The sequence below is a fragment of the Falco rusticolus genome, chromosome 11 (genome assembly GCF_015220075.1).
Source record: "Falco rusticolus isolate bFalRus1 chromosome 11, bFalRus1.pri, whole genome shotgun sequence".
Lineage (NCBI taxonomy): Eukaryota > Metazoa > Chordata > Aves > Falconiformes > Falconidae > Falco > Falco rusticolus.
The window spans coordinates 20,839,025-20,865,014 of NC_051197.1; the positions used below are offsets into that span (position 1 = coordinate 20,839,025).

General features: G+C 36.8%; 1 protein-coding gene across 1 annotated transcript in view; it reads right to left on the minus strand.

Annotated features, from left to right (window-relative positions):
• Nucleotides 1–25,990, minus strand: part of DPYD (dihydropyrimidine dehydrogenase) — a 366,851-nt gene that overhangs the window by 330,872 nt on the left and 9,989 nt on the right. Inside the window, exon 2 of the mRNA XM_037404065.1 lies at nucleotides 14,831–14,941. Within this exon, the coding sequence (XP_037259962.1) occupies nucleotides 14,831–14,941 (111 nt within the window). The remainder of the gene's footprint in view (nucleotides 1–14,830; nucleotides 14,942–25,990) is intronic.

Here is a 25,990-nt window from a genome sequence, read left to right on the forward strand (position 1 = left end):
TCTTTGTAAGGTTTTTACTCCTTTGGAAACTTTCATGTCTCAACCCAAATAGCTTGCTTCTCCCAAAACCTCCTGGCCTGCCTTCAAACAGCTCAGACTGCTTTATTCCCCTTCTTGTCATTCTCTTAAAAACTGCTATGTTCAAGCTGAGGCGAGCAATTCAAGCAAGTTCCAAAGCACTGGGCAAGTACCTTCCCAGCAATTCCCAAGCAAGGAGGGACATACAGAGCCAAGAAGAGAAGTGTGATGCAAGGCTCCTTGGTGTGAGCTAGGCTTAGCCCTCTTTGGAGGAGTCTAGTTCAGGTCCCACAAGCAGTGCTCCTCAAGACATTTGGGCTAGGGAGCACACAGTTCCTGTGCTAATAAATGGGGTCTCTCAGCAGGGCTGGTTCTGTCACAGCATTTTTCTCACATGGCTATGCTACTCAAGTCTAGAAGTGGCTCAAATTATTGCAAGTGAAGGGCTTTTAGTTCCCAGAACACTGCACAGGACAGACCTGCCCCTGCTTGATGTGTTTAACTTGAAGAGTATGAACAACCCCCTCCTACACTACAACCAGAGCTTAACCTAGTACCGGTAGTATACTCATCCAACATTTTACAATAAAATGCAATGACATCATTTTGAATATACTATTTTCAAACATAATCACTGAATATTAACTAAATAACACAAACTCTTTCTTTAAAATATTTTTGCTCTCTGGAAAACATACTGGATTTATTAATTGGTCCCCAGCTCCTGAGTTGACACTCACACTACTATCGGGTATGTGCAAACAGAGCAATAGGATAGAGCAGGGTGGCTGCAAAGCAAAAAGACACACAAATCATTATTCTTTTAACACAATGACCAAATTTATCCTTTTTGTTCTCAAAGCCATTTTTATCTCAGATTTTTAATTCTTACTCTTAAGCAGCAGTTTCCCTGTTTCGCTTGTGTATACATTGTTTGAGCTTTCAATTTTAAATTTTTCTTCAATAGTGCCCTATCTTTCCTTTTCCTTTTATTTTTCTTCATAACTAGGTTTTTTTTCTCTCCTGTTCTGTTTCCCCACACCTGTTTACTTTTTTCCCCTAGTCCTTACTAATTATTTCATGTCTTTTGGTTTGTTTCGTTATGTGTCATGGCTTTTCCTTTCTTATTTTTTCATATTGCATTCCTTTATTCCACTCCTGCAGCTCTCCGATTTCTATGTGCTTGCTTAACTATTACCCAAATGGCTCCAAGCAGGACACACTCAAACTGAAGAATAAATAAATTAAAAGAAAAATACTATCTGTGGCCATGCGGTGTTGCCTAGCAACACCCTGTACCTCTCCACAGCTTTTCTAGAGCCCTGGTGGCAACAGAGCTTTTCAGACTTATTGCTACAAATATATGCAAGATCCTTCTCGCATTGTTTGTCCATTCCCTAGCAAATACATGCAGAGGAAAACATAAATGAGAAAGAAAAACTCCAGAGAAAGCACCAACAACAGGACTACTCTTCCAGCACAAGAAACGGCCACATACTCTGATGCACACTGCCCCCTTGTCTCTCAGGTACTCTGTAATACAAACACATGCAGTCATATATCACATATATCACTAATACTACTACTGTTACAATCTTTGAGAAACAGAATGCAAATAATATTTCTTATGTAATTAAAATTTCTGCTACATCCACCCAACTCTTAAATAGTTACTGCATATACATTACTGTCTGAGATTCATTGGCTTCTTACGCTCTCCCGAAGTTTCTTCTGAAAGCTTTACACTAAAGCAATGATGGCAGATAGCTCCCTGATTGTATAGGATAGGTAAAATGGTCCAAGCATTGTCAAAAATGCAATGGAATTATAAGGAAAGTGAAGTTTGTCCTAAAGCTTATAGATCCAATCTTAAAAAAAGATTTTCTGTATCTATTATTTCTAACTACTACAGATGTGACTGAAGTGAAAGCGACGCTCCCGCCACCCCACCTTTTCTTTTAAAACAAAAGTTTGTTGGGATCAGTCATCAAAAGTTAGAAACAAATGCTCATTAACTCCATACTTTACAAAGTACTGATGCTTCAGCATTAGCTACACCGAGTTTCAAAATAACAGATATTAAGCCAGTTTCCCTGACACTCCTTTTTAATTCTATAGCAATGAAAGCCACCTTCCAACAGCCAATGGCAACTTCTGAGAAAGAAAAGTCTTTTTAATTTTGATATGGAAATAATGCTTATCCAAAGGACAAAAACTTTTAGGATATCAGGAGTCCTGGAAGTGGAATCAAGAAATACAAATACTAAAGCAAAAGATAACTACGTAATTTAGCTAAGGACCAACCTGTGATGAAGTCCCACAGAATGGAAAAAATGTTCAGTTAACATATATTTTTCTGAATGGCATCAAAATCAGTGTTATTACTTGGGGATTTTTTTATATAGCTAAATCAGCCTCAAAGCAGTTGGATGTCTGCATAGCAGAGTATCAGCAGCAAGTGAAAAGAACACACATCAGAGCGCACACCTTAAAAAGATATTTAACAGCATCAGTCCACATCTGTCAGCTACAAATTGTTACATCGTAAAGAGAAACTGCAAATGATCCACGGAGGTAAACGAAGGCCAGAAACTAATACATAATGAGGTATATCACCCCTGTTTATTAACCTCATTCCCACAATAACGTTTGTAGAAATTGAAGGCTGAAGTAAAGGTACGTAGAGTTGGTTGGAGAACACAGCAGAACCCATAGGTGATACTGGCCACCATAAAACACACACAGGCATTGTGAAGTCAAACACTTAAATTCAAAAGTGCCTAAAAAAGGTTTGCTCTTTCAAAACTTGATTTGGCCACTTCACATGTATGCAGCAAAACCACCAGTTTTAATGATATGATCATATGCTATTTTACACAGAAGTGCTGCCTGACTCAGAAGACAGAACAGAGTGCTCACTAAATCAATAGTCTCTCAACAGTTGTGCTTAGTGTGTAGCCTTATTTACTGCACACTATTCAAAATGTTACTTGAAGGTACAACTATTTTCCCCCATGACTATTTCAATGACACTCATCACTATGGTATCTGAAGTGATTTAAAAGCAATTTATTCTACATACTATCAATACCCCCTTTTAACAGGTTGCAGGTCAGCACAGAAAATCTATCAAGTAATTGAGCATGCTGTATCAGACACCTATGGTCCAAAACACTGAAGTATACAGGAGACTGGAAGTGACAACTTGGATGATCAGTTACTCTCTCTCTTGCTTTCACGTTCAGTTCACATGCAGATTTCCTCACCCAGTTGATGGAGCCATTACCCTCTGATCAGCTGGTATTTCTAAATCATCTTTTCTCTTAATTCCAACCACTAAGCTCCTAGTCATTCTTAACTTCAGCCCTTGGCTGTACAGCCTCCTAATTGCAGTATTAAATTTATTCTTATTTTTTTTTTTTTATTCTAAACTTCAGTGTCACAGTTCTTTATGATGTTACACTTCCTTCTGTATTGACAGTGCCTGTCAGCTTTCTGGGAAGATGCTCCTAATATTTATGTCAAGCTCATTAATGAAAATATTAAATGGTATGAATCTGAAGACTGATCCTTCAACAAGCTCTGCTCAAAGCCCAGTAGCTCTTTTTTAAGCACTACTCACTTGTTTCCTTTCCAGCCAGTCCCTATCCATGTTAATTTTCTAATATAAGCAGATGATAATTCATTATTAATTCGGTAAAAAAAAAATCTTGTATGTCATGCTCTATCCCTATAATAAAGCCCAGTATGTCTTATTCCATCTTATATTTACCTTAAAGTGTTTACTGTATCTTTGCTTCAAAATTTGTTTTCAAAGTTTTGCATGCTGCTGACATGAGACTGACAGCTGCCCATCAATTCTGTCTTTTAACATACAGAATCTGCATCAGCTATTCTTTAACAAAGTGCTACAACATAGAGCTTGCTTTACTCTTAGGCCTATAATTTCACATGTCAATTTTTCTGTGATACTTTTATGGACATTCTCCTGTCCCTTTGACTTGAGAGATGAAACCCTCCAAGTTTTCCTTCTGGCCTGTGGGATAATAGCCATTTCTGCACTAGTCTGCCCATTAGCCACCTCTTGTTTTACCCCCGTTTTACTGAAACTAGGAAAATGATTTACACTGATTTTAGACAATATCTAGGATGTTTAATCCTATCTTCACACTGACTTTCTGTGTTCTTTTATTTCTTTTAATTTAGATAGCTTAAGAACCTTTCACTATTTGTTTTATATAGCTGAATAACCTTTTACTATTTGTTTTAATTTCTTTCACCAGGTGTGACTCAACTTGACTTTTCAAAGTTCTCACTTTTCCCTCTGTACTTCCTGCTTTGCCCATCAATCCCAATTTTTTCAATTCCTTATGGGTTATTCTCATACCTCTAAATAGTCCTTTTGAAGTTGTTTTCCAGTTCAGCCTGAAACTCTTCTTTACAAATCGGGATGCAAATTCCGGATAACTTTTGTATTTGAATTAATAACAAACTCCTCAAAATTCATGTGCTTTAGCTGTTTAGTTCAGTTCACAGATCTAAATAGTTTTATTGACTTCTGAGTTTGTCTTACAAAATAGTAAAATAAAGGTTGGCAATTCCATAGAATTTATACTAAATTAACACCCAAAAAAAGCCTGATGAACATTGCGTTTTGTGATTATCTATTCTATGACTTCCTGTTTACTAAATGTAAGGCTGAAGTCAATTCAGCTTGATACCTCAATTAGTAAGAGTTGATACTACTTAGAATTTTATATTAGCATTTCTGATTTAATGACTGTTACTAACAAAGTTTGTCAGTTATCACGTCAAAAAATACCTGCACCCTGCCATTATTAGGATCTCTGGTTTTCCAGGCTGAATTTAAAAAAAATCAAAATGTCTTACAATAATTTATCTCTCTAATAGCATTACGATCAATTCCAAGTATAGAAAGTTGTGAGGGTAACAGAATGAGGACAGTGAACTCCAGAAAATATAATTTCAATAGACTCAGGCATAGCTTGGTACGTCACCTGAAAGATACACTGATCAGTAAAGGAAAACAGGAGAAAGGGCAAACCCTGACAGAAATGCACAAAAGGAAACTATTCCTGAGCAAAGCAAAAAAATTAAAAAAGCAAGCACTTCACAGAACTTTATGATTGTACCGTGTCTCCCCCCATGGCCTGGAAATCAAAATCACAAAAGCAGGGAAACTATGACACATACCTAAGTATATAAATTTCTAAGTATAAATGAACAGCACAAGCACTGTAGGAATAAAATCAGAAAGCTAAGGCACCAAGTAAATTTCAGTTAGCAAGGAGTAATAATAAGAAGAAAACTGTTTCATATACGTGAGAAGTAAGAAGAAAATAAAGAGAAGTACAGGTTACGTACAGGAAAGGAGAGCAAGTAACAAATGATGCAGAGTGAACGGAATTATTCAGAGCCTTCCCTGCTCTCTTTATGAAGATGGCATGGTATGGCCATAGCTATTACTGAAAATACTATTTTTAGCAAGAACATAGGGTTGCAGGCTTGAGTATGGAAAAAAGAGGTTTGGGAATATTTTACTTTTAATCATACAGATGCGGTTCATCTATCACTGAGTCATAAAGGAGCTAACTGAAGCAATGTGTGGACCACTATCATTTGCACTCAAAGACTCTGAGGGCTTGGAGTTCCAAAAGGCCAGAAGAGACTGACATAATGCTTCCCTTCACAAAAAAGGGACTGAAAATACCAATTATAGCCCCCAGCAGAGAAAACTGCATGCATGTATTAAAAATTATAATGTGATATAAAAAAAGCCAACATGGGCATGTAAAACCAAAGTTAAATCAATCTTATTTTATATCATTAAGAGGATGAATGGACTCAAGAATAAGTGGTAGATGTGACAAATCTTGAGTAAACTTTTTTTAATATATATTCCATAGCACATTTTCATAAGCCCATTAAAAATGTGGTCTAAATAAAACAAATATCCAGTGAGTGCACAGCTTGCTGAAAAACAACCCCTAGCTTCTTTTCTGTCACCAAGAAAGGACCTGAATCAAGACACTTTATGACTCACCCAGGACCCCAGTGACTTGGATAGCTGGAAAAGAAGAAGGTACTAATAGTTTCTGCCGACACCGTGTTTGATGGAATAAGGGAAACAGGGAAGGTGGAAATATTGAACATTTTAAAAGTCATGATAAGAATTTAAAAATCAAGGCAAACTGAAGGGTCAGAATTTAGGCCATAAGTCAAACACAAGAGAACAGTGCTCTTGCAGAGGGGACAGCACATTGTGGGATAGTTCAGCATATGAAGTAAAGAAATTATTTCCTTCTACTTGGTGCTAGCTAGATGTCAGCTGAAAAATTGTGTAATTTTTCATCATCACAATTAGCAAAAGATGCAGAAAATGAAAATCCAAATAAAAGCAACAAAATAACAGTTTCCAAAAACAAGATCAGCAAAGAAGAGTTGAAGTAAAATAGAGAACAGGAAGGGTATCTAACAGGAATGTTCTAACATAACAGATTTTATACCAAAAGGGAACAATCATCAATTGTTCTTCAAGCAGAAGGACAAGATGACAATTTGATCTTCAACAAATTAAATATATTTTAGGAAAAAACTTGCTGTTGCATTGATTAAACACTACAAATGAGAAGTCTCCAACATTATATGCTTTTAGAAGTGGCTTATACAAATATCTGTCAAGAAATGTCTAGCTATATATCGTTCTGTCACAACCCAGAAATTTTCTCACTATCCCTCCCAAACCTACATTTTTATGATTCTATGATTAGATTGATTTCTATTTACAGCCATAGCCAAATTTAAACCTGCTGTGTGGAGACTCTATAGCATATTCTCAACACACTAGAAACAAGTTTGTTACCCTTCCCTAAAGTGATTTTGATCCATAAAGATTCAGTTTCACCCTTGCTATCATTTTACTGTCTGTTGCATAACTAATGTAAAACACTTGACACCTTTGTCTTTCCTGAATAGTGCATATCTTTTAAGGCAACTACACAAGTTGTCATTTGGACGCTTCTTAATTTGTTTACTTGATTTAGCAATGTTAATAACATTCCTTCTCACATGATACGTGAAGAAGGAATCTTCAACTTTTTTTTTTTTAAAGGAAAATACATGAATTGCAACTTGATAAATCTTCAAACAGAATGCATGTAGTAGCATCTTTATCTTTATATAAGGAAACCTCTTCCCCATCAGCTAGCGAGTAAGCAACAATAGGTTGCTGTTCTGTTCTCACTATTAAAGGGCAACAAACTTTTGCTGAGTGATTGTTCCACATACTTGCCGATGAAACTGACTGATTGAAGATGGAAGAAGTGACTCAGAAAACACGTACATGTAGCTTTCTGAAGACAGGAATGTGCCTCAACATGGCAACACCACAGCTCCAGAGACTGGACCCACCAGTTTCCATTACTTCCATAGGAAGCACACACACTTTAAGGAACATTCTTATACCAAGGAGTACCTAGCATCTTTGCTGACTGAAGACTCACAAAAACATTATTTCTGATTATCAATACTGGAAGAGATACTAGGTTTATTTTCAACACTCTGTTCAAACAATACATCAGTTATAAAACAAAAGAAGAAATCATTATGAAAGTCTCAAATCTTTCCTGAGGTTTACCACCACAAATTCAGGAGTTCCTAAAACCAGGACGCTACTGTAAGCAAAGAATACTGACTATTATAAGCAAAGGAGCCACAACTGATGATGCAGATAACTGCTCTCCACTGTATATTGTGATAAAAATGCAGCAGAAACTGATCAAGATAAGGTTTTCAAAGCTTCTGGACAGTTCTGTTGTACCTACATACTTTTTCAATCCCCAGCCTGTTACACATCCTTGCTTTAAAGCATGAAGACACTAGTGAGTTTTAAATATAATGCTACCAGGATTGGTTAAAAGATCAAAACCAAACTCTTCTCCCAGACCTGTTTATTCATACTTTAGTTATTTTTTTATGTGCATATATGAATGATTTTTTTAATATGCATAAAAGAATTGACAGCTTGGTACTTGGAAAATTGTTGCCCAAATACATGGCAAAGTTGCAGACAAATTACAAGCTGGGTCTTGTAATGAACACTTCAGTGCAACTTCATAATCGACAGTGCTACCAGTCCTGTTTAAAACACAGCATTCAGCAAGCTATACTACTTCCTTCACACTAAAATTGGTCTTTCAGCTCCTTTTACTTCTAGTAAGCACATGTCTTCCAGGACTTAAAACACTTATAAACAGATCTGGTGAGTAATTACGAACGGACCATCAATAGCTCAGGTTTCTCCAAGAAACTATGTTCCAGCACTTACAATTTCTCAGCCTAAAGCTCATAATAATTTTTGTTTTTCTAGATTTCTAAACAGAACAGCGATGAGGCTTTTGCTATGCAAGAAGAAAGTCTAGAGAGGAAAGGAAAGAACAAAAGAGCAGTACTGGTTTCAGTATAGGCAATGGTTTACAAAAAAACCCCAACTGTGAGTAGCAGGGCTAAAGAAAGAGAAGCTAGCCTTGTTATTTGTTCAGTTTTCCAATACACCTACACAAGAAGGCACCTTTATCTCCATCCAATAACCACAGGAAAGTGCACATATAGCAATCCATGTCCGAAAGAATATTAAGCTAAGCAGAAGATGAAAGTTCACAGTGAAGCTTTAATGAAGGGGAATAAGTTGATTAGACTTACCTAGAATTCAGCATTTGCAGCAGACAAGCATTTTTCGTTTTGTCATATATGGATGTGTAAAATCAATTTGCAACTGTGAGGCACTTTGGTTTTGAAATGGTTACAATCAGAAATACACCTGGAACTAAAAACCCTTGGTGAGTACTGCTTTGTGAGAAGGGGAATCATCCAACATCAAATCTGTAGAAAACCAAATCTGAAGAACTCTGTTCAGAGGAAGTTAAGAGGTTAGAGGTGGTTTTGCAGAGCACCCCAAAAATGCCACATGTTAAGAAGGAACCTTTTGCAGCAGACTAAGAAATGATTTGGTATAACTTGCCATCAGCTAGTATTTACAATTTGATAAACAGAAAATGTGCATAAAAGCACTAATTTGTAGCAGTCAGGCAAGTTAGGAGCTGTTGAGATATTCTAATGAGTATACCTTAAGACAATGAAACTAAAATAAAACAGAAAAATCAAGAATTATAACATGCATTTCTTAGACCAAGTATAAGTGATGTCATATATAAGCATTTAAACCCCTTTATTCCATTAAAATGGTTATAAATGCCAGCATATGGTATCGATAGGAGAAAATGCAGAGTAATTAGTTAATCTAAAAAATGCATGAGTAGGAGTTTGACTGCTAAATGATTAAACTGGTACATTTTAAAATGTGTATTAATATTTAATTATTGACACTATGAGAAAAGAGAAAATCTCTTGATGTTACTTCTCAGCTCTTTCTGATACTCAGTAACCCATGCATTATTCATATGAATAGTTTGTGCAGATACAGTCAATCACTAGTTAAATAAAAGAATCATTCTCAAATTCCCTAATCACCTCAGTAGATCCTAATGCAGTATTTTCCACATTTGGGAATCAGAGCGTTTTATTTAAAAAAGCAGTCTGGCCATGATGAATACAGTGCAGCCTGAGCGACATCAGTTCAAAGAATCAGATGTCAAAGTGCTCCCTCTAATGTCCCTTAATCATCACACCAATTAGTGGTTGAATAGTGATGTGATTAAAAAGACTGCTGCTATCCTATACCTATTCAGACTAGTAGAATTCTACATATGTTCTACCAATTAATGTTTGAATAGAGCAGCGATTAGAGAGACATCTGCCATTGTATATCCATTCAGAAAAGAGCTAAACTTGCATATTCATATGCAATGCAGACAAAAATAAATATTTGCAAAGGTAAACTATACATTTAGATTATAGAGATAATTGAGTTGATTCCCTTTAATGAATGTTCTCTATTTTACAATATTTGGGATTATTTTTTATTTATAAATACATAATCTTTCATCAATACATGTCTAAAAATGGCCAAATTATTCACTAAAAAAGCATTTATTCACCAAGGTTCTTGATTTCAGGCCTTGGGTAACTGGGTTTCATATCTACTTGTTTGCAATTTGCACTATTTCTGCTTCAACCCATGAGTTATTTGTGAGCTGATAACTTGATTATTCTGTACGTGTGGTACACTATTGAGCACAAAAATCACATGGCATTTCTCCATCTTACTGGAAGGAAGTACTTAAGAGTAACACACTGATTAGAGCTGAGAAAGAATCATCATATTTACAGGTTCTTTTGGACATTTGTACACCAAGAGGTACTCAAAAAACTTTTTTTTTTTTTTAAGTAAGAATTTCTTTCTGCAGATGTTCACAGATAGCAGTGACAGCCACAGAAACACTACCAAAGTGAAAAGCAGTTTGAAGTTTTAGCAGACAATTATTACTACTGTTTTAAGGGAGTAATTGCCTCCAAATTTAAAGAGCAACACGATCTTTAACACCTTGCAATGAATTGCAGGTCTCACTTTACACTGTTAGCACAAAGCAGTCTGGTAGCTCTACCTTAATGTTGCACAGAACGACTAGGTGAGGAATTCGGTTCACTCTAATGGCTGGAAAGAGCCACAGAATAGTTAAAGACTCTTGCCCCAAAGTGATGCCCTGCAAAAAAACAGCTGAGCTTAACAATTATTTTGTTTAAGAAAGGCAGGCTCTTGTTGCACAATGCTGATTGGGCTTAGCAAATGTAAGGACAAAGAACAATGCTCCTACTGCCAGAAAATCAATACTGTTACAGGCTATGGCAATTAACTACAAACCAATTTAAACCCCATTTCCTTTTCACCTTTCTTGCCTTGTTGAAATACTTCCAACTCTTCCATCTGGAGCAATTATGACTATTATTTCTAAATGCAGAAACTGAAGAAAGTCTGACTACATAGGTGGGTTTATAACATCTACTCACCTCTCCTTGGTAGGTACCTCCAAGGTTTCACTACAAAAAAAGACTGGACTACAATATCCCACTGAATCCTCCAGTGACAAGTGATTTTATAAAAATTGAGGAGGTAAATTTCATTAAAACAACAAACCACACGTGTACAAGGTAAAAGCAGCCCTTGTCCCATAATGCTTAGAAATCTTATCCGTAAAGCGAGGAATTCAGTGTGCTGGGTGTAATGCAAATGCACACAATGTGTGCCCATCTAGGTTCGTGATTTAAACGTCAGCAAGCACAGAATACATACAGAAATGGAATTATAGACAGTTGGAAACCATAAATAAAAACATAAATTGATGTCTAAACAATCCGTAACTACCTAGGAAAACCCTGAAATCAAAGCAAGTCCTCTGAGCTTCCCCTGTTCATTCTTTTGCTTTAGTTGTATCTCTAAATTGATGACCTAATATATCTAAATTTTGCTTCCTTCTCCAAGATTTACTATTAGTATAGCCATCTCAAAACTCTTCTACTTTTAATTTCTTCTGGCCAGTAGAAATTTTTGTTTCCCCAGACAGACTAGTGGCATCTGTTTATAACACCTTTCAGCATGATACGGAAGAAACCCATGTTAATGCTCACCTTTAGCACTGTTCCAAGGGTGACTCAGCAATAAAGAGTTTACCTACTCTGACATAAATCTCCGAGTTAAAATTTCAGAAGGAAAGCTGACTGATCCTGCACCTATAGCTATAAGTCATTTCTACATCAAAATATGGTTGACAACACAGTAAATAACCAATAGCACTCATCAAAAGTATAATTGAAACTTCCTTAAGGAGAATGTTTTTCCAATGCTGAGGAAAGATATTGACACTCATTTTCTACTTCAAAACTCATTTAATGGGCAGTGCAAAGTGTCTCAGAGCAAACTAGGAGTTAAAATTTCACTTGTGTAATTATTTTGAGGAAATATGTAAGTCTGCCATCTGGAAGTGTATTAGACATTACAAAGTCACTGTGTGCATGCCTCAGCAGATGCAGCTTTTGTTCAGAGTTTTGAGGGCTGCTAATTTAATTAGTTTTGTATTTTCATACTCCCACCTTCCCTCCAACAGTAATTCTGCAAAGGCAGCGTCCGTACAGCTTTAAAAGAATCCAAAGCTAAAAGCTAAATTCAGATTTTAAGGAAATGCAAACAAGCATACTTCCTATGGACCTTGACCTGTTCATTACCTGGCCTCAACTTTACTGTCAATGGCTTTTTAGACCCTAATACAAAATTGTGCGCAATGTATCCTTTTCCACATTAGCTTTCTTGTTTTAGAAAGGCTAGGAAAAGATTCTATCATTTTGTTTAATTTGTTTATTAAAACCACTCAACAACAATGATTTCAAGAATGTAAGAAGTCTCTCATTTCTTCCTAATGCCTTTTATGTAATGGGATACCAGACAAATGTTTAGGTTTGATTTCTTCAGTCTTGGAGGTCTTGTTCTGCCACAGTAGTAAGCTACGTGATAAATCTTGCACAGTAAAAGTAAGCTACATATTTCTGAGTAAAGAAAACTTTGTCAGTTCTAAAAATTACAACCATTACTGGTCTAGAAATAAGGACTACCCCTTTACAGTTTCTAGTATTTTACATTTATCAGAACTTGCAAACTAAACAACGTGACACTTCTACCAAATAATTCATAATATACAGTATAAGAACTCGCTGTGATAATGGTGGTATGTTCCAGCTGTATCTATTTGCTTGTCTCTTAACCTTTAACCCTGTAAGTTGCAACACATGACAGTGTGTCAGTCTGTCACAGATCTCCATGCAGTAATGCAGAACTATAAAATCAAGTTGTTTATTAGATTGTAAACCTATGCCAAAACAACATCCTGCAACATCTGACATTCAAAAGAAAATCCATCTACATCGCACAAGCTAGCAATGAACCCAAAATCAATGCTGTTTGCACAGCCCAAGAAGTTCAGACCTCAGGGATGCAAGAACATTTCAGATACCACGAGGTACGCACACACAACTATGTGAAGGAACACAGGAAGAGAGACAATTTCTAGAAAGCTATGTACTTCCACAATCAAATGCAAAACCTCAACTATCAAATATTTTATGAATAAACTGAATGCAAAAAACCAAACACGGCTGATACGTGGAGAAGCTCAGAGATAAGCAAGTGACCTTAAACCCTAGAAGCTTTCAAAAATGTGTGTTAACACACTCGGTAGGAAGATTTATATATATATAAGTGTATGCTATATTTTGAAGTTTAACTAGGATAATTTATATTGGAACAGCTAATCAGGTTACAGATACCTACCTGCCCTGCTGCATGGATACCTGAGCTTCTCAACAAACAGCTTCTGAAACAGAGGAGTTTACAGCCCAGTGTTGATTTTAGGTCACCTGAAAACATAACGTAAACTGCAGCTGTCCAGGAGCAGCTTGCTGAGCAGCTCAACTATCTGTGCAGCAGGAACAGACATTTGTGGGCAATAACTGCATCAGACATGCCAAAATAATCATCCCTGTTCACAAACAGAAACTTGTCGTGTACATTAATTTCTGGTTATTACAACATTATTAAGCCAATAAATAAAATAAGAAAATAGGAATATTCGCTATAGTAAAGAGACAGATTCTTATAATCAATGCTATAAAACAGGAAAACTATCGTAGAATATAGTTGAAATGCTAAGGATACCCTGGGTTGGTGCTCCTCCCAGCAAGTATTTGTGGGTCACACTGGATTTTGAGAAACTGAGAAGCTTGGAGGGGAGGGGGGTTCGTTTGTGTTTTGGTTTGGTTTTATTTTTTTTATTATTATAAACTACTATCAGCTTTCAAACCTGAATTTTCCTACTTAGTGGGAGAAAGTGTTTTGATGACACTATGAAAAGACAGCATAACATTATACCCATAAGGGAAATAGTTTGCAGATATAGTACTCTACCTAAAAGACTTCTGAATTTAGAGGATTATCTAAGAGAATCTGCAGGAAGACAGTAAAACCACTACAAACCTTCTAATCAGATGAGAGATCAAAGAGACAACAAAGTCTGATAGGATGAGATGAATATCACACTGAGACTAAGAATCTGAATACCTAGAGAGGAAATTATATCTAATGGCAGAAATATTGAAGAACACAGACAGTTTCTAATGAAAAAAATATTTATTCTTAAACCACCTATTTCCTGAAAAATGCAATGCACAAAATTTAAAATCCAGAGCCATGTTTTAATCTAAGCTTTATATATTTATATATAACATATATACATAGGGCCATCTATATATAGTACACGTATAGGTCGATACATATATATAAAAAAATATGTAAAACATAAGTACAGATGATGGGTTCCCCCAGTTCTATACTGGAACAAAACTACCTTTAACAGTCTTTAAAAGGATAGCTAAGTGCTGCTCTACCCGGTGTTACTCTTGGAAAACAGAAAGGAAAGGAGCAAGTGGCAGAAGAGGCAGCTGATGCTGGCTACCCAGGGAGAGCGGCTCTACGAGGCACGGGAAGTGGTGAGCCAGCTGTGATACTGCATGACACTTGAGACTGATCACACTCCATTACAAAAGGGGAAAAAGTTGCATCAGAGACTTACTAAATCACCAAAAAGGAAAAAGGTACGGCATGTACTGGGTTCTGAAAAGTAAACAGCAGATCACAAAGTAACTGCATTTACAGGAACAGAACTAGGAGCCAAATTCGGCTACTGAACAACACAGGAAACTCACATTTGAATTTCTCACACAACTAACAGCCTCAATGACTTATTGCATGTTCCAAAATAGTAAGCCCAAAAAATAAACGTGCACTTACTGAACAGCTTTTGTCAGAATTCCTTTTCCATTGCTTCTTGACTTGTTTCTTTGCTGCAGTTGAATGAAGAGTTGCATGCGTCTGTTTTCGGGGATTTAAAGCCAGAATGTTCTGTAGAAAGAGAATGTAAAATATTAAAATATAGATAAAATTTCAAAAAAAGTTCAAAGCCTCTTAAAATCGCACCTCACAGTTACAGTGATACGCAAAACTAACAATTACTCCCCATTGTAGCCCAACTTGATAGTAATTTGCTTAAGATTTGTACTTTCCATACTACTTAAGAGTATGAATATTTAGACATTTCTTGGACTGTTAGAAAACAGAATTATATTTAGTGGCCATGATAATGTTTTCCATTCCCGGATGGTTGTTATGTACAGCATACAGAAACACATAATTCTGCCTCATCGTATCACTCCAAGTAACACTTGTAAAGCAAAACAAGCAAAAAATTTTTACAATATAGGGGTTGTATTGTTTGCACCAAAGAGAGCAACTCAAATCAAATTAGCTTATTGGAACTCAAGCTCTTTTTTAAAATCAGACAAATGACAGGTTTCCATAGCAAAACTGACCTCATTTAATTCAAGGGGTGAGAGCAAACAGTGTGCAAATGACAGATCCAGACGTGGGTCTGTGATAGAGAACCAAAACTGTCATATTCTTGGTTGTAACTCCTGGAATCGGTTTTGTAAGTTTTCCTTTAATAAAACTTGACTTTAGCACTATACTATTCCACTGTGGTGAACAGGGTGTGCTTATTCTGTTACTGTATGTCAAAGATGTGCGAGACTGACTTACAGAAATGGAGACTGAACATGATGAGTATGATAGGGCTATCAATACTCTATCAGGATGCTTCCTTATTTTAAAAGTCTGCCTGAGTGGGTGATAATGTTGGAGAAGTATTCTCTTGTATTAAGATTTTATTGTGCTGATGTTTGTGGGGACTTTTGGGGTTTCTTTTTAAATGCAAAGGGTTCACTTTCTAATCAACTATTTCACGTTTGACTCTGGACTGATCGGTAATCCATTTTTCCCACAAAACAGAAGTCCCACTTACTTGCAAAGTTTACCTGCAAATAACAACATAGCCCAATACAGCAACATGTAGATTGGCTAAGGCACAAAGAAACAAAAAAGTGGGGTGCAATATTAAAAAATGTATAGACTAGATAGCAGCCTACATGCTGCTGACTTTCAGGAAGAGTTAGAGGATGTTATTAGATGTGCCTCTGCAATTCCAGCAGTAAAGACTCTGCTCCATTTCTGGGTGTTCCCCAGCTGAGTACCTCAGGCAAGATGTGGCAACCAAACGCATTCAGTGGCAGTTTATGCTAATTTATTTCATTCTTAATTAAAACAGAGCAGGGACATTCACATAAGGGATGTCACTTACAGCATCTCAGTTGCTACTTTGATTTCTCAAGATGATCAAACTCAACTGTCAGAGCACATCTGACTCATTGGTGACAGGATGCTGAGTGCCCAAATCACCCAAACTGGGCAGTAGGGTCCTGAATCAGATGTACACTTTAGCAAAACTTTGCCTACTCTCTTTTGTAATTGTTTAATGCAGTACCCTTGGCCATGAATATTATAATTATTTTAGCAAACTGAAATGAATTGCAAATTTCTAGTAATAAACTGTAACAGATGTACTCCACTGGGTACAGCACCAGTTGGTTTAAAACATGGAACAAATGGTGGGGCAAGCCAAGGACGGAAGAATCCCCATATGTTTGCTCCTGTTGGAATTCTGCAGCAGGAACATGGCTCCAAGCGCAACAGTTGCAGAAATCCAAAAGGACTATGTAGAGCAGCATGTCCCAGAATTAAATCTGAAATAAAACTGGCACATAACATACTAAATCACACATACAATGCAAAAATTGCTTATATTCCCACTACCTAAATAATATACTCTCTGCCTAAATCTTGGATTGCTGACCAAGGTGGCTGTCCTACCTAGAGGTCTCTGGTGTTTAAGAACTACTCAGAAGTTAACTGCCTAAATGGGAAAGCAATGTAAATGCTTTTGGGTCTGTTAAACTGTCAGAATGGAAAATTAGTGAGGGTGCTTTCTTCTTATTCATTTCAGTTCCCTGGCTGATTTTCCACAGCTTATGGCTAGTCAGACATTTAGTAAATTTAACAAATAAATTCAGGTAGGTCAGCCAGTAAGTGGAAAATTACCGAGTAGAAAATTCTAGGAGTGTTGCAACTAACACTTAATGTGTGCACCGAGCTAAACAAAACTAAACCACCCTGGACAATCAAGAAAGGAATCCTGAAACTCCAAACCTCTCAAACACACTAGCCATCTGACCAAAGGGGCAGCTCATTGGTGAGGAGAATTATTTGAGCATCTGTAATCTTGCTTGCCCCAATCCCATGCTTATTCTGCTACATAAATTCTCATTCTTGCCAGATGAGCTGTTGTTTGATCTCTCCAGATGTTGAAAGGGCACGAATCAAGCTCCCCAATGGAGGATGTGGGTACATAATACATCACTTTTCAGAATACTACGACCTTTGGATTTCACATTAAGATCCTATTTGTATAGTAATGGCAAATCCATGAATTATATATTTTGTGGTTTACACAAATGGGCACATTTATTTCATTAAAAATAAAGTAGATATAAATCCACTATCATTAATGGCTGCAAAGCAGAATACAATGCTGCTGTATTTTTTTAGAAATCTATGTACTATGTTGATGGAGAAAGAAATAGGGCTGAGTAAGTACACAGAAGTAAATTCAGCCCATGTTGAGTACACACTTGTGGTACAGCCACACAACATGAATAGTAGAGTTAAGCTTGAAGCTTTGCACAACACCGATCATTATGGGTGCCACTAAAGTATTATACTTTCTTTCACTATTTCCATAGATTAATCTGAAGACTTCGCTTTGGGAAGAAAGCCAAGTGGTCTGTCTCTACATGACACAACTCAATATATATTGCAGATGACTCCCTCAAATAAAACTATCTTAAGGAATTCCATTAATAACAACCCATAACAATTATTTTTTTCATGTATTTTAAAAGACAAAGATTATCATAAGCTAAAAAAATACTAAAGAATGGCTTAATTCCCTAATACATCCTGTTCTAGAAGGAAACATATTCATTATAACTAATATATATTGATTCAGGTTGCAAGTATCCTAAAATGCTATAAACTACTCATATGTAATGTACATTGAGAATGACTAGCATGTATAAGTGATCACTACAGTTTTTAAATTTTGAGCATTTAGTGATAAATGGTTATGTTGATCTGTGCCAACACAATAACGTAGCTTCTGAGAATAAACTTGCCATAAGCTATTCATTAGATGTTTATTGCTCAGCTTCTACTTTAAAGGCTATGATTAAGAAGTCTACACAAAAAATACTAGCTCTAATCTTCACTATCATCTATTAATGAAAAGGCTGTAAAAGTTTTAAAACAGCATGTTATATTACAGTGAGTAATTTGAATTAATATTACTCCCAATAAGTGATTTCAAGGCAGTCATTCAGGATAGACAAGTTCTGCAGTTAGGAATCCTGTTTGTGATACAGCATTTTCAGGTAAATCAAGACAGGTTTGCCACATGCTCTGCAGCGATCCAACATAAACTTCTGGCATAGAAATTTCATTTCATTTTTAATTTCATTAAAAGTGTCACACCCATTTTATTCCCACCTCATAAAGCCACCCTTTTAGTTGAAATCATAGGAAGCCATTACAATTAAATCTTATTTTTAATTAAATGCATATTCACCAAAATAAAATATAGTTACGGAAGCACTGTGGTTATTAGGAATGCTCCAACACCATCGGGGGGGGGGGGGGGGGCAGGGGAGGGCAGAGAGGAGGAGAGGGGATGACATTAAGAAAAAAAGTACAATTTACATCATAGGTGGGACTGCAGTAACTTCAAGGCAGTTGTCAAAAAGTCCTGCTACTCCAGCATTGTCTTTGTAAAACATACCACCTTACTCCGAATTTTTAAAGCTTTTCTTTAAATCATTAAGTTGTTGTTTTGGGTTGGGTTTTTTTTTTGGGGGGGAGGAACAGGGAGAGAAAAAAGCCAAAGTAACAGCCTTAGCAAGGTGTCCTTGTAATGTTACGTTATAATAATAAAGTTACATGGACCTTATCTCTCATTTGAAAAAGGAAATTTGGTAAAATTACAATATTTAAGAATACTCTGCTTCTGGAAGAACTCCTACTGAAACCAATGAGTTGCACCAGGACTATTTAGTCCTTAGTAATCCTCATCTTTGTTACTGGTAATTCAAAGCGAGAGTAAGGATCAGAAAAACCCTTTTCAGGCTCTGTCACAGGTTGCAGTATTAAAATTCTATCAGCTTCTTAATAAGACAAAGTAGTAATTTCCTCTTTTCGTGGATTCTATCCACCTTCTCTAGCTTGTTGAGGAAGTTTGTTATGAACGGCCCCAAAATATCATCTGAAATTCACCACAGATGAATACACATACAGCTGCAATGAAGCTGCTGAAAATGCAACTGTTCACATGCAGACTGTGATTATGGGCATAAAATGTGGTCCCATGTGTTATTTGCTTTGTTTCTTCAGACAGCACATTTACCTAGCCCAGCCCCTACAATACACAGGTTATATCCTGGTTTACTCCAGTTGCTTCACAGAGCATCCTCAGCTAACTCTTTCTTATATATCAATTAAAATTCAGGAGTAGGCTAAGCATGCTAGGGAATGCATGTGGAGAGCAATTTAACCCACCCTATTCCATTAATCTACCCAATTTCCTTAAAAAGAGTTGCAATCTCCCTCACAGCAAGCACCATTAAACGTATTGCAAGATACATATGTTCACCAAATGAACATAATGAGAACATATTTATTTTTTCGAAGAGTAATGAGCATACTAAACAATTAATTTCAAAGCTATGCAAGTGTTAATTCATTGACAGAAACAAGTAGCTAGGGTTTTTCCCCTGATATTTTATAGTATAACTAAACACGAAACTAATGTTATTATTGTTAGTCAGTCAAAGACCAAAGAACCCAAGCTAGAAGTATTTGTTTTCATGAGATTAGCTGACCCAGAATAATGAGTGTTGTTTAAAAATCATGTCAGTTAAGATAAAAATTACTAAGGCATGAACTGTTTCTACTAATATCTTTTTTGAATTGCCTAGTTCGCATTTTACTTCTTTCATCTGCTCTGCCTTTTGGAAAGCTGCATGAAGCACTATCAGTTAGATGCAGCACTTCAAACACCATGTGAAGTCCCTAACTATTACAAGTGGAAGTTTCATTACCAAATAAGCAAGAGCAAGATCTAGTCCTAGGAGAGTTTGTTAGACTGAAAGATAAACAAGATTTCAAAACATAAGTATCTATGATTTCATGTCTTCCAGAAGCTAGCTCTGTGTTATTTTTTATTATTGAAACAATATGGGAAAGCGTGGATTCCTCCCTTATGCTTACGTATGATAGAATATCTCATAAACTGACACTTGTGTCAAATGTGTATTTCCTTACTCAAGATCTGAACTAATGAGAATCTTTACAATTTACATAACTTGGCTGATCATACATCTTAGGAATTTACCCAAAAATTTCAAAAAGACTGCTTTCACAGTAGTTCAGGCCTGGATTAATTGTGAGGTGATGAAGGCCCAAGAAAGCTTGATGACATGTGAAATGACCACAGATTCAGAGGAATAACGTGGTCAGCCTTTGGAGAACCCAACTCTAGAACCAGAAAGGATCCCAGACAACATGGGACTCAGAAGAGAAACCCTAAAGAATTATTTTTGTATATTACCAGATAGGTTTTCTGTTACTGACACAAACAGCTGCACATGTGAGCAAAGTCACAAGCTGACTGGAAAGTCCTTTATATTACGGTATATCGTAGTGTGACAAACCGCAACCTTGTTATCTCTCTCAACAAGGATAAACTCTCTGGGTGACCCTCTGTGTCCATGCCTGAGAACCAGCAATTTACATCATTATGATATCTTCAAACCAGTGTCCTCAAGGTCCAGAGAGCTGAAAGATGGCGCGCCACTTCCACAGGGAGACAGCCAGCCTGTGACTGGGAAACATGCCTCCCATGGGACTGGGGCCACGAGGCTCAGGGGACTGCGGCCTGACCCTGAATCTTGGGACACATGTGGGCAGCCGGGGGCAGCTCAAACGCACCTGGGAAAAGATTCAACTTTTAACCACAAGACTTTTTTCTTCTCTGAGCCACACAAGCTCAGTGTCTCCAAAAAGAGCAAGAACTTGAAGGCCAATGGATGAACTTGTGGTCAGCATGTTCTAGCTGTGAACTGACAGGTCAATGCCTTTAGCATAGCACCTATGTACATCTTCATCTTTACATTTCCACATCACTTTAGATTTCCCCTTAAAACAGACTGCATGTGTATCAGAACACCTTTCCAGCTTCTTGCACTCCTTACACAGCCACTAATACTTAGTGACAAATAAAACTATTCTTTATCCTGTAATAATACCACTGCATACTGGTATCCTAGAGGTGTAGTCTTAGACCCATTACAGGATCCTTAGAAAGTGGGTTTTCCAGAACAGTTTTACCACTTCAGATTTTCATGGTCCTCTAATTTCCCTGCAGTATGTAAATACTGTCTCTTAACAAAACGAGCAGTTTTCTAAATCACTCCCACAAAAGTCAGGAAAGTCTTACTTAGGAATATGTCTATATTAACAAAAGCGTGGTATATATACCTCAGGCACCTTTGTTACATAAGCAAAGTTAATGCATTACAGATAAACAAAGTAGTAAAATTATACAAACCTAAACAGTTTACTTAATTTTGTTGGTAGGTAAACTTCCAGACCAAGAGCTTCATTCCTCTACTTCAGCAATGCATTTATGCTAGGTATTACTGTAAATTATAAAAGGTTTATTAAAACAGAAAACAAAAAGTGTTACTTCCTCTATTGGAAGAGCTCCAGGTGGAAAACTGTGCTGCTGGAAACTCTGCATGCTGCCTCCTCGACACAACTAATCTCTGCAGAGTGCCTTGACCCTCACAGGGAAAACTAAGCAATTACTCACCCTCCGCACTTAACTTTTAAGCATCCAAGTACTATCGCAGCATTCTGTGAATTATTCACATATTTAACACAAGCACGTATACATTAAATGCAACACAGCTCAAAGCAGGCTAAAACTCCACTGTACCATAAAATAAAGTTGTGAGATCGGAGGCTTCTCCAGGAACACCCTACTCTGTGATGAGATCACATTTTTCACACTATAAAAAATACATTACATCAAAAGCTATTAGCATTAACACGGCAAATTCAGAGAAGGCATAGCTGAGCACAGCTCTCATGGATTTACTCAAAGTCGCATTCACTATTACCATATTCATTTTGCTGACTAAAATATTAATTAATTTATGGCCTTTAAAAATGGAAGAGTTTAAAATTTGGTGCAGCTATCCTTCTACATCTACATTTAACAATTTAATACATTTTCTGACTAATTGGACAGTCTTAAATCATTCAACCAATTGGCTAAGTGCAAAAAAACCTGAGCAATTCACATCACAGCCTTGATTCCTAGCTTCACGGCTGTTGTTACTTTAAAACTAAGCACGTGCATGGTCTCCACAGTCTGTGAAACCCACTACACTCAGAGTTACCTTTACAAATCACAGCTTAAAGCTTCAGAAAATATTTAGGTTTACATCACAGGTATAAGAGAAGTTTTTGGTTTCCTCACTATAATATTTACCTATGCCTCGACTGCTTGTGCATCAAATTGCTCTGTTATATGAGGAATACTAAATAACATTTGTAACTGCTCACTCACATGGAGAATCATTTAATGAATATCTCACAGCAAAAAGGATAATTATCATACACATACGTTTACATCTCACTTCTATTTTCTGCAAGAAGACAAACAGATTGAAAGAGAAATCATGCTCAGTTGCCTTTGGAAATAAACTTAGTGCCAAAACCAAAAATATGCCATTGTATACCCATAATGGAACCTCCCAACAGAACCCTCAATAGCGGGTGTTTGCTTAACCAAAACCCAAACTTGCATTAGAAACATGTCAGTTAATGAAAAGTGAATGCTCTACTGACTTTTGATCACAGGAGGGAAATTAGCATTAAAAGTTATCACTGCTTTAAGTTTAATCATTGGCAAAATCAGCAGAACTAATTTTAGCTGAGCAAAGCAATGTTCTGAAAACTTTGTTAAAAGGTGATTTTCAAAGTCCAGTAAATGAACCTGAAATGCAAGGATGAAAACAACAATATACATCCAAAAGATCTAGTACATTCAGTGCTCGAAACACGTGAACATTTGTATTTGTTCCAAGAACATGCCAACTATCTATTAGTACTGATATTCTAAATCTGTTGCAACATTAAGCAACAAGTAAACTTACCTATGTACAACTAATGTGCAAACTTGTACAAAAGTTTCAGTAGCAACTGTTTAATACACTGATAAAATACAAAACTGACAATGGAACTACTGGTTTTCTAGTAACTTTGCGTATACATCAGAGCATCCTAATAAAAAAAAAGGGGGGGGGGGTGAACAGCATGTAGAAAGAAAATAGAAATGTGAAGGATTTGTTAATGGTACGCTATAAACAGTAAGGGTTTGATATGTGAAGTCTCATATGAAAATATTAAAAGTTTGATAGTTGAAAAACTACCACAGCCTATTTTCAAGCAAGAAAATTTGACAGCCAATGCAAGTAAGGCAAGAGGAAACTTGCAGATTTTTCCTTTTCCTTTTAACATGTCATTGCCTTCTTTTGCAGCACACAGTGATCCTATGTTGACACCTTTAAGCAAAGGAACATGACATTCCGTAAATATGTAATACCACATGTTATAGATGACAACGGAACATACATCGATTACGGGGAATACAAAGCAATTCCTTGGAGTTCTTTGTCCTTATTCAACAGTTTTGATTGTTAAATGTTATTGACATTAAACACTGCTGAATGTGTGGGCTGGAGGCAGAGGTGATGCTCTTAAAAAAATAGGATAAACAGATTAAGTTGCCCAATCTAAAAACATGCCAGCAAACGTTTGGATTCTGATCTATCATACTTTGTCACATGCTTATACAGAAAACTTGTTTTTAAAATACTTTATAAAGGGTGTTGTATGCAGTGGTATTATTTTCCAACTCTTTTACTTATTAAGCCAAATTGCATTTCTGCTATGAGACCTTTGAACAGAGAAGAATCATTATTTTTATCATTTGTAAGGTTTTCTAAAAATATAGTTAAGTATTTCTCCTATAAACATACTGTAATGATTCTAAAACCTTGGATTACAAGCTGCAGAAAAATTTAAGTATTGGACTTTTGCAAAAACAAAATTCCCATCTTGCTGACGGAACACAGCTCTTTCCTAGACTACAAGACACAAGACCACAAAGCTGTGATTCCATTAGAATGGAAATATTAACAAACACTTGTTTCAACTCAGCATCCCTTGGTTTCTGATTTGGTATGAGCAGGAACAAATACTGCAGAGTAACAGGAACAGCTTTAACAGAAGTGACACTATTTAGTACACTAGAAATAATGCAAAGGAAGAGTACCCAGGTAAGTGTTGTATAAGTGCTTTAGCCATCTTCCTGTTCTCCTCCACCTGATAGCTTCAGAAACACGCCAGAAGAACCAACAATTCAATGTGGATTTGGTCTTTACTTCCTTCAGCTTGACCTCGGGTCAGCTCTTCTTTCAACTATTATTCACTCACTTTTCCTGAGCAAATGGCTACATTCAGACACCAGGTAAGTTATTTAAGTGAGGCAGGTGACTCACTCCAGAAGTGGAAGTTACATGCCCAATTCAGCTTCCTCTTACAACAACTGACAAAGGGATTCACAGCTGCCAACATGCCAAGCAGGACACCCCAGCTGGGTGTGACAAAACACTGAATCGTTAAGAAGTACACAACCACAACAGTTGTTCTCTCTCACTGTCCTGGACTTACACACCAACTGACAGCCTTTGCACAAGCATTCCTCTAGGATGAAGGTTCTCAGCCTGAAACTCTACCTGAGTTTAAACACTTAACTATACTCAAATAAATGAGTTTCCTAGCTTCCATTTGAAACAGCCTGGAAAAGGGGGGAAGAGTCACAGGAAATGACAAGAGCAGTCACTTGTGCATGGAGTCACCCTGGAATGACAGGACCTCCATCCCCACATTCCTGCCTTCCACTGACCTGGGTGGAAGGCAAACCTGAATGAAGCTGAGCTGATCAGATGTTCAGCTAAGATTACAAAACGAAATCAGAGAGAAAATATGACAAAAACACTGTTCCTACACCAGAAGAGTTTTCACCCAACTCTCCAGACTGCTTTTAACTTTTTCATTAAAGGCTCATTAATTAAGTGCACAGAGAACACTATGCTGGGAGTTAAAAATGAACTAACTTTGCTTTTGTGCTAAATACTTCCTGGGGCTCCTAAATCAATCAGTCTTATCTCCTCACCTGGTGCTAAGGTTTGGCAGCATGCAAGCTACTCTGCTTTACTTAAGAACAAATACTCTACAATCTTCTGAAAACTATTTCTTATTATACCCTAACAAAGAGGAACTGGTCCCTCAGCATCAACAGTATTGGTTACTGCTGACATATTACTCAGACAGTAGTTTTTTTGAGAAGCGATAATATTTTCATTTTTTCTGTTCTGTATTAATTTCATTTCTGAACTTTATCACCAGCGTTCTAGAATAGCTTCTGTTATGGTTATCTTGTTTGATTATTTTTTTCCTCCCAACTCTTTTGTCACTCTCTTGCTTCCATCTGTTTTGAAGAGCTAAATTTTGCATTTTCAATTGGTACTGAAAAAAGGTCAATATTAAGCACAGCTTTAAAATGGAAGCAGAATAAGTCTGGGAACCACCTCTAATCTCCCATCTCATGTTCCTGCCACTAGCATGTCCACGCGACCACACATAAGTAAGTATGTGAGTGGATTTGCACAAGCTTACTTCATCCCTCAGACGCTGAAGACTGCCAAGATTAACAGGGAGGGAGGTACACCTCTAGCACTGATGAACAAATTTATTAAGGCTGAAATCAGATCTTGCATTCACCTGTAGTTATATTCCAAAATATTACATCACACATGATAC